Genomic DNA, 15,172 nt, shown 5'->3' on the forward strand with positions numbered 1-15,172 from the left:
CTAAACAAATTGCTCATTTACTTTTACTTTCCAACTGCATTCACATACAATACGTTCTGCTGACATATAGAGGAACATTTCAAAGTGACCTTAGATAGAAACCTACCTTACATGTCCCCTACACAAGTGACATTTACTGTGGGTTTAATAAAGTACACACTGAAAAAGACTAAATGGTTTAAAATTAGGCCTTTTATGGCATTGTCATATGAGTAATGATGCAACTACAGTACATAAAACAATGAAAACATATAGACTACAGTGTGGGCTGATTGTGGTGCTGGCTTCTGAAACTCATGCAATGGGCTGGAGTTTTTCACTCTGTGTTTATCAAGCAGTTTATGGAGCTGCTGTTAGCTGGGATAATACTTTGCTGTCAAATTATACCTCTTAAGGATAAGTGGTATAGATAATGGATGGATCAATATTTTGACATCCTTTTGTTGTCATTAATTCAGTCTGCTTCATCGGTTTTTGCCCTAGGAGCTCTCCGTTATTTATCTTGGCCTTTTAAGTTGTCCAGTCTTATATTGTTCAACTCAATTATGGACATTCAAACAACTGAAACATGATGTTTCACTATATGCAGATAATTTATTGCTATTTGTGTCCAGCCTCATGTTGTTCCCTTTAATGCATGAGCTAAAACTGGATTTCCACAGATGGGGCATAAATGGCAGCTTCAATGTCAAATATTAATGGAGAGTTCGAGATAGGGCACAAATTCATTTCACAATGTACACTGCATGACAATCACCAAACTGCGGATCCATGTTCAAGGAGAGGGAAGGACAAAAGGCCTTCTATTCATTTTAAATATATACTGTATGATATTATAGTTTATCCATGCCTAATGGTGATAAGGCATGTGACAGAGAACTTAAGGTCAGCAGAGTAAACATGACTATCTAACAGCTTATCTAAATGGAAAACAGTGCAACCCAAAGTTTGCTGTTCATTAACTATTTTGGTGAAATTAATTTACATCATCTGACACATTTATAACAAATAGTTATGATTTGGAAACATTTATTAACTATTTAAAATTAGAGTAGTATAATATAATGGCTATAATGAAATCCTGTAAATATGAAGAAACCTGTCAACTTGGAAAAACTTAATTTCAAATGCCTTTGAAATAAAAGGTTCTGGCAACATTTATTAACCTTGAAAATATCTAATTTAAACATATTTCATCATGATAAAAAGGCACTTGGAGATTATCATTGTCCAAATGCCAGTCTTGACTTTCCACTTTTGCTGAGTGGTCAGACCATATCAAATTATACAGATAATAAAGATATGAGGAGGAACCAAGGAGTATAAAAGAGTTTGCTGGTCCTCAGCTTGTTGTACAGAGCAGGCATCATGGGCAAACTACTCATCTGTGTCGGTAAGCTCCTTGCTCATAAAAAAACTTTTCAAATTTGTTTGCTACTCATTTTATCTTCATTTCATCTTGTGCATAATGAAGACTGATTCTCCTCATCCTCTCTGACTCTTGTGTTTCCCCTGCAGGACTGGCTCTCCTGCTGCATGTGCAGCTAGGTAATCATAGCTTCTATACACCCAGTGCTGCTGTAATATGTGTAGACTCCCTTAAATTGGTGACACAATGTAAGAGTTAATTCTCCATGTGTTGCAGGATCATCCTACATCCTCTCCTGTTATTTCACTAACTGGGGACAGTACCGTCCTGGAGCAGGCAAGTATTTCCCCACCAACGTTGATCCATGTCTCTGTGACCACCTCATCTATGCCTTTGCTGGAATGGACAACAATATGATCAAGACCTACGAGTGGGACGATGAGAAACTCTATGGAGAATTCCAGGCCCTGAAGAACCAGTTAGTATTTAAATATACTCATAAAAATCATGTGACCCCAGGACACATACTGTAGAAACACACTTTGATGCTGTACACGTTAACATGCATGCACACACAGAATAAGTGGGACAGGGTAAAGTGTTGTTGCTGTTGTTGCTGCTTGCAGAAACGGTAACCTGAAGACTCTGCTGGCTATCGGAGGTTGGAACTTTGGTACTCAGAAGTGAGTAGCAATTTAATGAGGATCAATGCTCTCACAAAGATGAATTTGTAACACAGACAGGAGCAAGCTGACTGTCTTCCTGTCTCCAGGTTCTCAGCTATGGTTGCGTCTCCCGCCAATCGTCAGACCTTCATCAACAGCGTGATCACATTCCTGCGTCAGTACGAGTTCGATGGTCTGGATATTGACTGGGAGTACCCTGGCTCTCGTGGCTCCCCACCTCAGGATAAGGGGCTCTACACTGTCCTGGTCCAGGTTGGTTCTTATTCAGTCTCTGGCTACAGACAAATTCATTTTGTAAACCTTGTAAATTTAGATCATACATGTGACACTGTAATGTAATCTTTCTTCTTGTTTGTTCTCTAGGAACTGATGAGTGCCTTTGAGGCAGAGGGCACGAAGACCAACCGTCCTCGTCTGTTGCTGACTGCTGCTGTCTCTGCCGGAAAGGGAACCATTGACTCTGGATACCAGATTGCCCAGATTGGAGCGTAAGCACTCGAGCAGACAAACATTAAATACCCTCACATCAGTTGGACAGCACACAGCTCTTATTAAACATATATACTTGTGTCTATTTGCCAGTGTGCTGGACTACTTCCACGTCATGACCTATGACTTCCATGGGTCTTGGGAGAGGAATGTCGGAGAGAACAGCCCCCTGTACAAGGGCCCTGCTGACCAGGGATCCATGATCTACTTCAATGTGGTCAGTGAATGGATCAGTATGTTTCCTTCATACGTTACATTAAGGAAGTGACTGATACTCACGCTAGTCTGTGTTCTCTCATGTTCAGGACTATGCTATGAACTACTGGAAGAGCAACGGTGCCCCAGCTGAGAAACTGCTGGTTGGTTTCCCCACCTACGGCCACACTTTCCGCCTCGCTTCCTCTGACACAGCTGTGGGAGCTCCTGCCAGTGGACCCGGACCTGCTGGAACTTATACCCGTCAGTCTGGCTTCTGGGCTTACTATGAGGTAGGTGCTTCTTTTTTCTGACTCTCTGTGTATGAATTGACATGTGCATGTGTATGTAGAACAGAAAAACACATGTATTTGTATTGTGTAGATCCTTAACTTTGATTATGTCTCTGCCATCAGATCTGCACCTTCCTGAAGCAGGGAGCCACCCAGGCCTGGGACGCCCCACAGCAGGTGCCATATGCCTACAACCAGGGAATCTGGGTTGGATATGACAATGTTAAGAGCTTCCAGATTAAGGTATGAGGTTGAATATCATAATTGAAAGTTTCAAACCTTTATGCTTTAGGCTGTATTCAACACTTGGTTTCACCTCTCAACTGCTCTACAGATTCAGTGGCTGAAGCAGAGCGGTTTTGGTGGGGCCATGGTGTGGAGTCTGGACCTGGATGACTTCAGTGGCACTTTCTGTGGCCAGGGAAGATACCCCCTGATCAACACCATCAAGAGTGGACTGGGAACTGGAACTAGTACGTATGAAACACATATCCTCAGGAAATAAAGATAATGCAGTTGTTCCCATCTTTGAACTTTTCATTTCTCTGCTCAGGCTGCACTGCTCCTGCTAACCCCCTGCCTCCAGTCACACCAACTAAGCAAGCTCCACCCCAGCCTGCCGGTGGTGGCAGCAGTGGTGGCAGCAGTGGTGGCAGCAGCAGCGGATCTGGCTTCTGTGCTGGAAAGGCTAACGGACTCTACCCAGACCCATCCAACAAGAACCACTTCTATGAGTGCAACCAGGGAAATACTTATGACCAGCACTGTGCTACCGGCCTGGTTTTTGACAACAGCTGCAAATGCTGCAACTGGGCCTAAACATCGCATGGCAGGACTTCATACTGGTTGTTCTTAAGTTAGGAGCTGGGTCAACTATCCTGTAAAAAAAGAACATCCAACTAAGGCCCATTCAAGAACAGCTCTCTAACATCTGTCATGAATCTTATCTAAATAAATATGGCATTTTAAAGCAACTTCAGATGTCCTGTGTTCTTCCTGTATGTGACTAGGCAGTCATAAAAGCAAATATTAGCCAAGCAAAGTTGCATTTTTTAAAAATTGATTATTAATTTTAGATATAAAACTATCAACAAAAATATTTATTCATTTTGGTCTCCTTATAAAACCATGACAAAAGTCAGCATAAATCCATTCCATCTTTCAGTATTTGACATCAAAATTTGAATGGATGCTGTATTCTAAACACATGCTCTCCACCATAACCTGAAGCAGAAGCTCTTTTTTCCAATCATCATCTCAATGTCTTTAACAAAATGTTTTTAATAAAAAGCTTTCATGCTGTAATGCATGAGAAAAAAAAAGAAACAGATGCACACAGCCCAAGGCAACACAGACAGTCAGTGTAAAATTGATTAAGAGGAAAATAAATATGTTTTTTTAATTATATTCATTTTCCCCAGAGAAGAGAGAATTCACCCATAATGACAAAGTAATGAGGGATAAATTTGGTAATGATTTGTGCTTTACTTTATATCAACAAATTCCATTAAATTCCTCTGCCAATGAATTAATTTTACTGACAAGTGTTGCATGTGTAGCCAAAGCTGGCTAAAAAAAACTATAGTGCCCATCTGAGATCAGAAAGGATTAGGAAAAATACTACAATATTAGTTTTGTTTTTTTCATGGGATTTGATAAAAATTAAAAACTGTAACAACCATCTCTTTTAACACATAGTGCCTAAAAGTAACTGGACATCTGGCTGACTGTCTCCTGGGCATCTGTGTGCTGTTGCAACGTTAGTTCATGCACTGACTGCCAATGAAACAACTTGTAAAGCCCGTCACAGTGCAACAATGTGCTCGTTTTAACTATTTCATATACATTTAATTTTATTAGTGTAGTGCTTCTCAATCTAGGGGCCAGGGCCCTGCTAAAGATTACAAAATAAAACTGTGAGGTCATTAGTTGATTAATAGGAGAGGAAAGAAGATAAAACAATGGTCTGCTGTACACATTTATAATTATTTTTCATTTTAATTATTGGTAAATGTCTTTAGAAGTATTTTTTTCAGGCTTCCTGTGCAGATGACTGGGACTTGGTGGGAGAACTGATCAATAGCATTTTCTAGGTTGAAAGGAGGAATTTGTAATAAGTACTGCACATCAGTGTTATCACAAGTAAACGCTTATACTGTTTATTTTGCATTGCTTGCACTGTTTATTGCTTATTAATACTGTTTATTTTGTTATTTATTCACAGCCTTATGTTGGTTTACTGTTTACTTGCCCCTTGCTGTTTCCTTGCTTGGGGATATGTACATGCACATTGAGAGCTGCTGTACCAGAGTCAAATTCCTTGTGTCTCTCTCTTGTTTGTTGTGCTTACAACTTTTTCAGGAACCAAGACAACTCCTTCTACACCAGTGAGTAATGCTGATGCTTTCATATGGTAGGTTTTATGTGCGACTGCTACTTCCTTTGGAAGCAAAGTTAGTTGCCACTACTTTGTAAGGAATAATGACTCAACAACAGCATGATCTTTCATGCCAGACACAGAGTATAAGATGCAGAAATTTCTTTATTTTTTTATATATCCACATTATTTGTAGAATATCATAGGTCAGGATCAAGAAACAAACAATTAACAAGAAATTATACACGTACATAAAAAGACAAGCATAACATAGAAATTCCAAGGATCAAAATAAGAAACATTACCTGATTCTAAAGGCCCATATACTGTATGTGTGTCTGTATATAACCAAATCATTCTTTTTAACATAAAATCATTGATGGCTGTAATTGGCTTTGATCCACCACTGTAGTAGTTCATCAGTTTGTGTGTACTAAACTAAACTAAAACTCTCTTTTACTTTTACTTTCACACAGAACCTCGTTGTATGCTACCTGTCCCAGTGGGTAACACGGTACCTGGCTGAGTCAAAGACAACAAAGATATTTTCCACTGAAGGTAGTGGACCAAACCTCAGCTAAATGAAAAGTGGATGTTGGCATCTGAAAAGTAAAATATCTGACAAATACCCATGTTGCCTGGTGTCTGCTGGCATGTTATGTGAGTGTTTGAACATGATAATTGTAATCTGCTGCTGGTTTGCATTAGAGTTTCTCTCTGCCTCCTGGAGGTCAAACATCAGTTCAAGTGGCTTTGACTTTCAGTGTAATGATGGTGTTTCAGTACAGTGCTTCAACAAAGGGAAAGATAAACATACAAAACCACACTTCAGAGCCATGAGCTGCAGACTACGTTTACATTTATTTCTGGTCTGTTATGGCTCTTCTTGCAACGGCAGCGTTCCTCTGAGTAGCGTTCTCCTCGATGGACATCTAGGTAGGGGTGCCATTCTTCAGATGGAGAGCACAAGGACTTCAGTTGCTGTAGAAAGTATGAGGAAAGGATGAAACCTATAAGTACTTTTTTTTTCTAGAGAGCACTTTCTGGCATGTAGACAAAAACATGTATGGTGTTTTAACCTATTATATTTTTCCAAGTGTCATTACGCATACAGTACACACCTTCCAGGGGCTTCCCTCTACTCTGGTAAGCTTATACACAGCAATGACAGGGATCCAAAGGAGGACAAACACCACCATGCACCAGCCTAGCGCAAGGCCCCAGACTGGGAACTGGGATGCTCCATAAGAAGGTGGTGTAAATGTCATCAAAGACCAGACCAGAATCACCTGTACATTCATTCAACACAGTCAGAACTAACACGATGCAGTGTGTGAGAAGCTTGAGTCTGAGTGTTCACTGTTCACTTTTTAAAACTGTGCTCAAAAGTTGTTACATAGAAATCTAAATTGAATTCATTTAACTTACAATGTGGCTTTTGGTGCTATGTCATTACAAAAATGTAGACACCATTAAAAGTCATGGAAAAGAGCGAGTCTTTTGTATCGGGGGCAGGTTGTACTCACCACTATGATGCAGGGGCTGATAAAGAACCAACACAATCTCCACCACAGCCAGAAAGCAAAACTCTTCTTTCCAAGCATCATCTCAATGTCTTTAACAAAACGATTCCCTCCTGTAAAGCATGCGGAGTGCACATGTACACAACTGCAGATTAAAGCTGTCCCTATTACCTCTGTGTACACAAAGCTGCACCAGTGATCATATTTACCATATATGTAGCAGACACCAATGATCTCCAAAAGAACCAACATTAGCAGCACCCAGCTGGCAACAAACTGGTCGATTAGCGTCACCCAGTATATCCCTGCCTATCTCAAACATACATACACACACAGGCTGAACAGATCAACTATCAGAGAGCAGTAACACAAAGTTACACTTAGGCAGAGTTACCTGTGTGACACATGGTAGGCCCAAAAGGTAGAGGATGGCACACGTGGCTGTACTGAGTAAGGCACGTTTAGATTTAAGTGTTTTAGGGAAGGCATCAATTATGCAGGTGGTGAGCACCTCTAATGAGACAAAGAGAGACGAAAACACATTAGGCTATAAAAGCAAATAAAACAGTGAATGACAATGTAAGAGCTCACCTATCCCAGCAAACTGAGAGTCCAGACCAACAGTCAGAAGCATGAAAAAGAACAAACTGGACCACAGAGGGGAAACGGGAAGCTTAGACAGAGCATCTGGATATGCAATGAACGCCAGGCCAAATCCTACACAAACACAAAGACACAAAACATCAGGCAGTCGTCCACATTTGTACTAATTGGTGCCTACAAGGTGTGTCTGTCTGACCTTCCTTCACCACTTTTCCGACGGGCATTTTGTAGACGTGAGCCATGTGACCCAAGATGGAAAATATGGCAAAGCCTGCAAGCACGCTGGTACCTAAAAAGAGATCAAAATAATCAACTCAAATGATCACCTCTGGTCATTAAATGTTAAAAAGAATGAATTCCTTACATTCTTTCGTGGTTAAAATCTACCATACTGCCTTCTTTCAAATTAGCTACTTAAAAGAGACAACAGTCTGCTCTGTACACAGTTGGTGTTGGTGCATGTAGGGCTGTGCTCCTACCAGCATTAGTAAGTGTTACAACAAATGAATCCTTGAGCAGATTGTTGTGGAATTTATTATATGAGGCAAGAGTCATGACTCCACCCCAGCCAATGGAGAGCGAGTAGAAGGTCTGAGTCGCAGCATCTTTCCAGACCTAAGAACACAGTCATATTTTGAATCCAAAGACAGACTTACTGACTAACTGTCATGTGCTGTACTTGAACAGGTATGTTTAGTTTCCTACCTGTGCTTCAGTCAGTTTGGTCAGATTGGACTGGGAACCAATGTAGAACTCTATCCCATCTCTTGCCCCCTCTAGTGTCACGCCTCTGATCAGCAGGATCAGAATCACCACATAGGGAAATGTAGCTGTGAAATACACAACCTACACAAATACACAAAGAAAAGAAATAAATAATTAATTTGCATTTTCTGCTAGGAATTTCAAGCATAAATTGCAAAACCTATAAGGCCCTACAAATGGAGATGTGTGTTCATTTTCCTCTTTGCATTCTATTGTCACCAGAAATTACTGGGAATCACCATGTAAAATTAAAGCAAAATTAAGAAAGTCCAGTCAGTGAAAGTCTGTATGATTTATCTAATTGGCAGGTAAGTAATGTGAATTTTCTCGGTAATTGCCATGTGTTCAACGGCTATATTGAAATTACAGAATTCAAGGAAATGTTGCTACACTTGACATTTTATTGTAGGTAGTTACCTTGTTATTACCTGCCATCTTCTATTCTGTCATACATAAATTACATGTCTGCTTCAAAGTATTCTGGTTTCATTTTATGCCGTATTATTATTGGGAACAGTAATTTATGGTCACGTGTAAATAACAGCTACTCATTAAGTCCATTTGTTCTGGCTATTTTCTAGCAATTTCTTCACATTACGTAAAGAACAGCCTGTATATTAAAGGGTTACTGTTGTTTTTAACCTCAAAACAGTTTTACTTATAATTTGATGGCAGATTTGTACATTATTTTTGCTTAAAAGAACAGTTCTACATTTTAGGAAACATGCTCATGTGCTTTCTTGCCAAGGTTTAGATTAGAAGACTGATGCCACTCTCATGCTAACAGTAAAGCTACAGCCCACTGCTACTTAGTTTAGATTAGCATAAAGAATGGAAAGTGGGGTAAACAGTTAGCCTGACCCCGTACAAAGGTTACAGCATTTGCCCAACTTTAAAGTGTTAGGGTGATTTTCATTTTTAGATAGAAAAGAATATAATTAGTTAGGGTTTTTATTATATAGCATACATAAGTTTATATATTTTAATCTCACAGTTGTGTTTATGTTTATGTAGTTACATGTCTATATAGAGATTAGATCAAGAGGCTAGCGGAGGAGAAAGCTTCAAAGGTAGGAACATCATGCACACACACACGGGCAGAATAGTTTTAATTGCTGAACTGGAAAGTAATGTCTAATATGGAGCAGTTAGTTGGAAACAAAGGAAGAAGTGACTGTGTATGTAGGAATTAAGGCTGTATAGGTATTCCTCCCCTTTCTAGGGCGCTGTCCACAACCATTGGAGCAGAGAGGACGATTGGAGGACAGACGGACTGAAGGACCAATAACGGGAGAGTTAAGTCTAAACCACGGCTTCTCCCCAACAGTTTTTGACCAATTAGATAGTAGCATCTTTTCATACAAATATTGTATACCGCCAAGTTGGAGTTAGTCTTTTCTGTTTATCCTAAACAGTGAGGATCCATGTGCACATGCTTATTTTGATACGTTAATGCATAATAAATTTCACACTGTGAAATATCTTTATATTTAGTCTTTTCTTTTCAATTTACGAGAACACGTTCGACAAAAGTTCACTAATTAACACATTACACCTCAGGCTTAACTGTACTAAAACCAAAGTGTGGAAACAAACAATTTGCTGCTAATGTGCTGACTTTTTCTTGGCCAGAACTTAATTGAACCTCCACTGATATCTGGTTCCAGCCAAGAAATAGTTAGGGACGCTACACCCAATTAATGGTTTTGGTGTGGATTAAACCAACAAGATGTAATGTGTTAAATAGTAAGCTTTAGGTTGTTACTTTTATGCAGACCCATACTAGACATAAATGATACTGTATGTGGCTGTTGATTCTTACAATAGGTCTGAACCATGAAACTGGACAACCTGAGAATAAAGGCCTGATATGAAATGGATGATGACTTTACTTTTCCTGATGACTTGATCCCTCTGATGAGTGATGCAGCAACAAGTATGGAGCTCAGCAGCAGACAGAGGGCCAAGTGCCACACTACCTGTCCTGTTTCTTCTAGATTGCTGGATCTCTGCAGAGCCACACGACTGAGGAGGAGAGACATCTGATTGTACAGCCATGGCACTAAGACAAGTGTGTGTATTTGTGCTTGTTTGCATTAGCGTGTGATTCTTACTCCCAGTACTGCTCGCTCGGACTTGTGATTTTGTCTGACGAAGGACAAGTGCTGTTTTCTTGAGTCCCGTTGGCCAGTAAAACACCACTTACATTACAGGGCACTGGAAAAGGAGAGAGGACCAGTGAACGGACTGCTTAAATATCACTTTAAGTAGTGAGTAACATATGTACTAGCATGAAATTCCTGAATACAGCAGCTACAAGTTTGATCTGAACTTGCTTTAAAATAATCCAGAGTAACAGAAGAGTGACAGTGAGGCTGATAAAAAATGGCACTGAACAGCAATTCCTGTTTGTCACATCTTTCATTTAAATCTGATTGCCATTCCATGTCACCCCAGTCCAGGAGAATGACAAATCAGCATCCAGCACAAAGCAAATCTGATGGAAAGCAGCACCTATCGTCGTGTTGCTGCAGTTACTGTCAGCCCAGTTGAAGCAGCCAGACCACGGCAGAGGAGACTGGAAGGAGGCGAACATGTAGTACAGGCTGTAGGCGATGATGACATTATAGTAAACTGATACTATTAGAGTTACCATGACCATGGCAACACCAACACCTGGAGAGGGAGAAAGAGAGTTGTTAAGGAACTTTTTTGAGATAGTTTTCTAAGTTCATGTGTGGGAGCTGTCCTGAAAACTACAGTTGTCTTTGTAGACAAGAAGGTTTGTTGAACACTACTTTAACCCCCAGAGTGTGGTATATTAACTCCATAACATGAAAGTTGCTAACAAACTGTCACAAAGTGTTATCATGGACAACTGATATGTTATTTTCCATAACTGCTTGTCAGCATTTGTCTCCCAAACCAGTTGAGCAATTGTTTACTGAACTCCAGCATGTGAAAAATGGTACAATTTAAACTGACTGTCCACAAAACTAGATACTGATCTGTGCTGCAATAATGTAAGTTTCCTCTATTTATAACTATTTACTATCTTTACTTTATCTCACGCTCATGTATAGTTAAGAGATAGCTAATACATCCCATGCCAGAACTTGGAATTAATGCACATAAAAGCTTAATCTTACTTAAATCAACTTTAATTTTATTCCCACACAGTAGGTCTATAGCCACAGTAAGCACAGTAGTCATTGCAGTTCTGTCTGTTTCATAACAAAGCCTTAGAGCCAGACCACCAAGATAACGTAACCTGGGTAAAACTACTATGTATTATAGTTAAACATCATTAGAAAGTTCATTTGCTTTTGAACAATGGTTACCATAAATAAGTTGAATTCATAAAACAAGTATGGTTAAAAACTTTATGGTGATTTATTTCATGTTATTTTAAAGGTTCAAGGAAGTGTTGTGTGTAAAATATTATTATTAATCATCCATTGGTAAAGGTAGTGATACCCAGGGAAAGGGAAGAAGGAGAAAAAGGGAAGCGGGCAGAAAGAAGGAGAGATGGAAAAAAGTTTATGCAGACGTGAAATATGTTAAGTATGCGGACTGTATCTTAGATTGTCAACTCGAGGATCTCCTGTAAGATATTAGTCCTACATAGTTTGTAGTACATGACTGGATATTCTTCTGCACGGAGTTGTCTTGCAGTTGTGTAACATTATTGTGTTTAGCCCAGTTGTGTATAGTCCCGCTACTGCTTGCACCTGGACCTGTGGGCCTGTGAATATTTCATCATTGGGTGGCTATTTGGACCCTTTTGCTATTTCTTTGGACACACGGAGGAGGTAATGCTTCAGCCTCTGGACTACAAACTACTAAGTAAGGTATCGTCTTTTATTTGGCTCTTATGAGTGAAACGGCTGCTTAATTTTTGGCCTCTCCACACCCGAACATCCATCAGGCCTGTAACAAGGGTTAAATCTCAGTGTATATACGGCTGGTGGAGAGTGAGTGAGTGGTGTGTGTGTGTGTGTGTGTGTGTGTGCCCACTACATTTGTGCATTTATTTGAAATATTGACACGTGTGTCTTACAGGAAAAAGGGTCAGACATATTTAAATGGGATTGTTATTGTTTATGCTTTACCCTGATTTATTGTTGAGTAAATTAAGAAACTTTAATTCTAACTTTTGTTTGGTTATTGTATATAGTACTCGTAGGACCTAAACGCATATAATGTAGAGAGGTTTATTACTGACTTAAGATTTGTCAGTTACAGTTACTGTGAGTTAATTGAACCTTATACAGTGGGTATAGGTGGGTTACACTAAGATGGATTTTTTTGCTTTGGAATCAGCCAATAAGCAAGAATGTCATTAAATTCATCATGTTTGACTCTCATCTTCAGATGTACCTGACTGGTGTTTTACAGAACTTTAATACTGTAGTAATCTTACCCTGTAGTAGTGGCACAGCCCTCCAAATGTTAATTGGACCTTGGCTGCAGAACTGACCCAAGGCACTTTCCAGGAAGTAAAGAGGGATTCCAGTCACCACCAGCATCCCAAAATATGGGATGAGAAAGGCACCTGTTCAACATGAAAGATTGGGTGGAAGAGGAGTAAAAGTAACTTTAAAATACCAGCAGTGTTATCAAATAAGATTCTTCCCAATAATTAGAAACCAAAGACTTAGGTACCCCCTCCATTCTTGTAGGCCAGATATGGGAACCTCCAGATATTTCCCAATCCAACGGCGTAGCCAATTGTTGACAGGATGTACTCCCTTTTGTTGGCCCAGTTCCCACGTTCTGCATTTTCATCCCCATCATCCACATGTGGATCCTGCTCATTCAATATTGCAATCGAGTGACATTATTTTTAAACCATTGCACCTAAAATGGCACTTATTTATAGCTATTATACATTTAATAACCTTTTCTAAATGTATTACAAGAAAAACCAGAAAGGGCATTTTTCTAAATCAAACACCAAATTAAGTTTTGTATTGTGTTCCTCAGAGCATTACATTAAAATACATTTACAGTGTATTTTTGATCAGAAATACAGGCAAGTGTAGCTTCTCAGTCTTGTGTGGTGACAATCAGAGGTCTGCGATCATACCTGGTTGACAGCTGAGGGATTTCTGAAAATTAAATCCTTGAAACTGTTCCAGCCGTATTTCCTCATGTCCTTTCACTTGCTTGTTACATCTGTGTGTAAGAAATTCAAATGTCTAAGGTAGGTCTGTTCAAAAGTCCCCACCCTCTTTCAACAGACAAGGAAGTGATGTTTTCCAGCCAATCACCTGCTCAGACCCCCCCACAACATCACTGCCCTGGCTGTGTGCGTATACTTCATCTTCTGAAATTCTGACTTAATGCATATCAGTGAAGGAAGTTTCCCTCTTGAGAACATTAGCAACACCTACACCCACTTAATTTGATAGAGCTGCTAAATGTTGTCAGGACCTCTGACCTGTAAACAGGCTACTGGACTCATGTCCGCCCTACAATGTCATACTGCTGTACGTGACTCCCTACCACAGCTTCTTGCGGGAGTGAAAAAACATGATATTGTACATTTTGTGTTGCTAAAGATACAAAGCAGTGGTGCTGTGATTGCCATTCATCACCCAGAATTGCAACACAGTGACTGCTGTGGTGTGTGTGTGTGTGAGTGACTCAGGTGAGTGACTCTGCTCTACTCCCTGATGCCGCCACAGTGACCAGTGATTGGTAGAGCTCACTTTGGTCAATGACATCAACACATAATGAGTATACTATTAGCATGTGTGCGTCTGTGTCACCTGTAATCACAGGCTGATGATGAGACCACAACTCTGTGAGATGACACGGCCTGTGACACAGAGAGAAACATGGAAGAAGTCATGCTTCACCCATGAATCAACAGATTATTACAGCACCAATGGTAATAGTTTTTAAAAAATATTTTTTATGAGTTATTTACATGTGTATTCTCTCTAAAATAAGTGTTTGAAATGGTTTGTCATCAGTGCTTATGAATGGGATTTCTTTTTCCACTAACGTGGTTGTCTTCCTCTACTTGGCAATACATTGCTCTGCAGTGATAAGAGAGTACTTACATTTTAGTCCACAGCTTTTTATATAAATACATAAACAGACATTTTTGAAAATATATATAAAAAATATAAGTTATATAAGAACAAGGCTGCTGTCTCAGCCCCAAACTCTTCACCCTGTACACCCACGACTGTGTCTCCAACCATGACAACACTGTCATCATTAAATATGCTGATGACACCACCATCCTGGGCCTCATCAAGTGGGGAGACGAGTTGGGTTACAGAAGCTTGGTGAGCAACATTCTTGTTTATGGAGAGGAGAATGACCTCATCCTCAACATAAACAATACAAAAGAAATAATAATAGACTTCTGTCAGGGCCGCTCGGTGGCCGCTGCCTCTCCTCCGTTTTGTTTCTTTGTTTTCTCCGTCACATGGGCTCTGCACCTCAGCTGTGTTGCATTCCAGTAATTAGTAACTGGTTTGTCTACGCACACAGCTGGGGTGCATCCCGATGATTACCTTCTCCTTATATAAACCTCTGGCAGACGCTCCGTGCTCGCCGGAACATTAACTAAGATTATCTATGGAACATTACCTAACTAACAATAACTAACATTAACTAACATTAACATAGTAACGCGGACACATGTGGTGAGACTGCTACGCTGACAGATACTGTGCGTTTTTTGGCTTGATTCTTCCACACACCCTACGCGCTACGCTCTTCACACTACACCACACCACATATTTTTGATCCGTCTTTGCCAGAGCATTACCTAACTTACTTTACAGTACTTACCTGAATTACGTCCTTTTGATTTCCCGGCTGACAGTCCCTGTGCCGTGGATCTCATTTTG

At 40.0% G+C, this 15,172-nt stretch overlaps 2 protein-coding genes across 3 annotated transcripts; one reads left to right on the forward strand and one right to left on the reverse strand.

The window, feature by feature from the left end:
- Window positions 1–853: 853 nt before the first annotated feature.
- LOC109956249 (chitinase acidic) lies at window positions 854–4,005 on the forward strand. Its single transcript, XM_020593218.1, has 11 exons — window positions 854–885; window positions 1,475–1,548; window positions 1,646–1,847; window positions 1,996–2,052; window positions 2,142–2,307; window positions 2,419–2,543; window positions 2,638–2,761; window positions 2,850–3,032; window positions 3,156–3,275; window positions 3,367–3,505; window positions 3,586–4,005. Exons 1-11 carry the CDS (start codon window positions 854–856, stop codon window positions 3,849–3,851), a joined length of 1,488 nt encoding a protein of 495 aa, XP_020448874.1. The 3' UTR covers window positions 3,852–4,005.
- A 1,616-nt stretch (window positions 4,006–5,621) lies between these two features.
- On the reverse strand, window positions 5,622–15,172 carry slc6a14 (solute carrier family 6 member 14). Of its 2 annotated transcripts, none has more exons than XM_020592962.1 (17): window positions 15,114–15,172; window positions 14,075–14,124; window positions 13,390–13,464; window positions 12,966–13,110; window positions 12,724–12,855; window positions 10,815–10,976; window positions 10,415–10,517; window positions 10,193–10,325; window positions 8,241–8,381; window positions 8,015–8,150; window positions 7,732–7,824; window positions 7,524–7,649; window positions 7,327–7,445; window positions 7,142–7,241; window positions 6,936–7,045; window positions 6,531–6,698; window positions 5,622–6,390 (listed from the first exon to the last, which is right to left on the reverse strand). In XM_020592962.1, the coding sequence occupies exons 3-17, from the start codon at window positions 13,453–13,455 to the stop codon at window positions 6,238–6,240; spliced, it is 1,887 nt and encodes a 628-aa protein (XP_020448618.1). In that variant the 5' UTR covers window positions 13,456–13,464; window positions 14,075–14,124; window positions 15,114–15,172; the 3' UTR covers window positions 5,622–6,237. The 2 variants fall into 2 exon arrangements, with proteins under 2 accessions (XP_020448618.1, XP_020448617.1); XM_020592961.1 differs by having other exon boundaries at window positions 13,390–13,478.

Source organism: Monopterus albus, unplaced genomic scaffold, assembly GCF_001952655.1.
Source record: "Monopterus albus unplaced genomic scaffold, M_albus_1.0 scaffold18.1, whole genome shotgun sequence".
Lineage (NCBI taxonomy): Eukaryota > Metazoa > Chordata > Actinopteri > Synbranchiformes > Synbranchidae > Monopterus > Monopterus albus.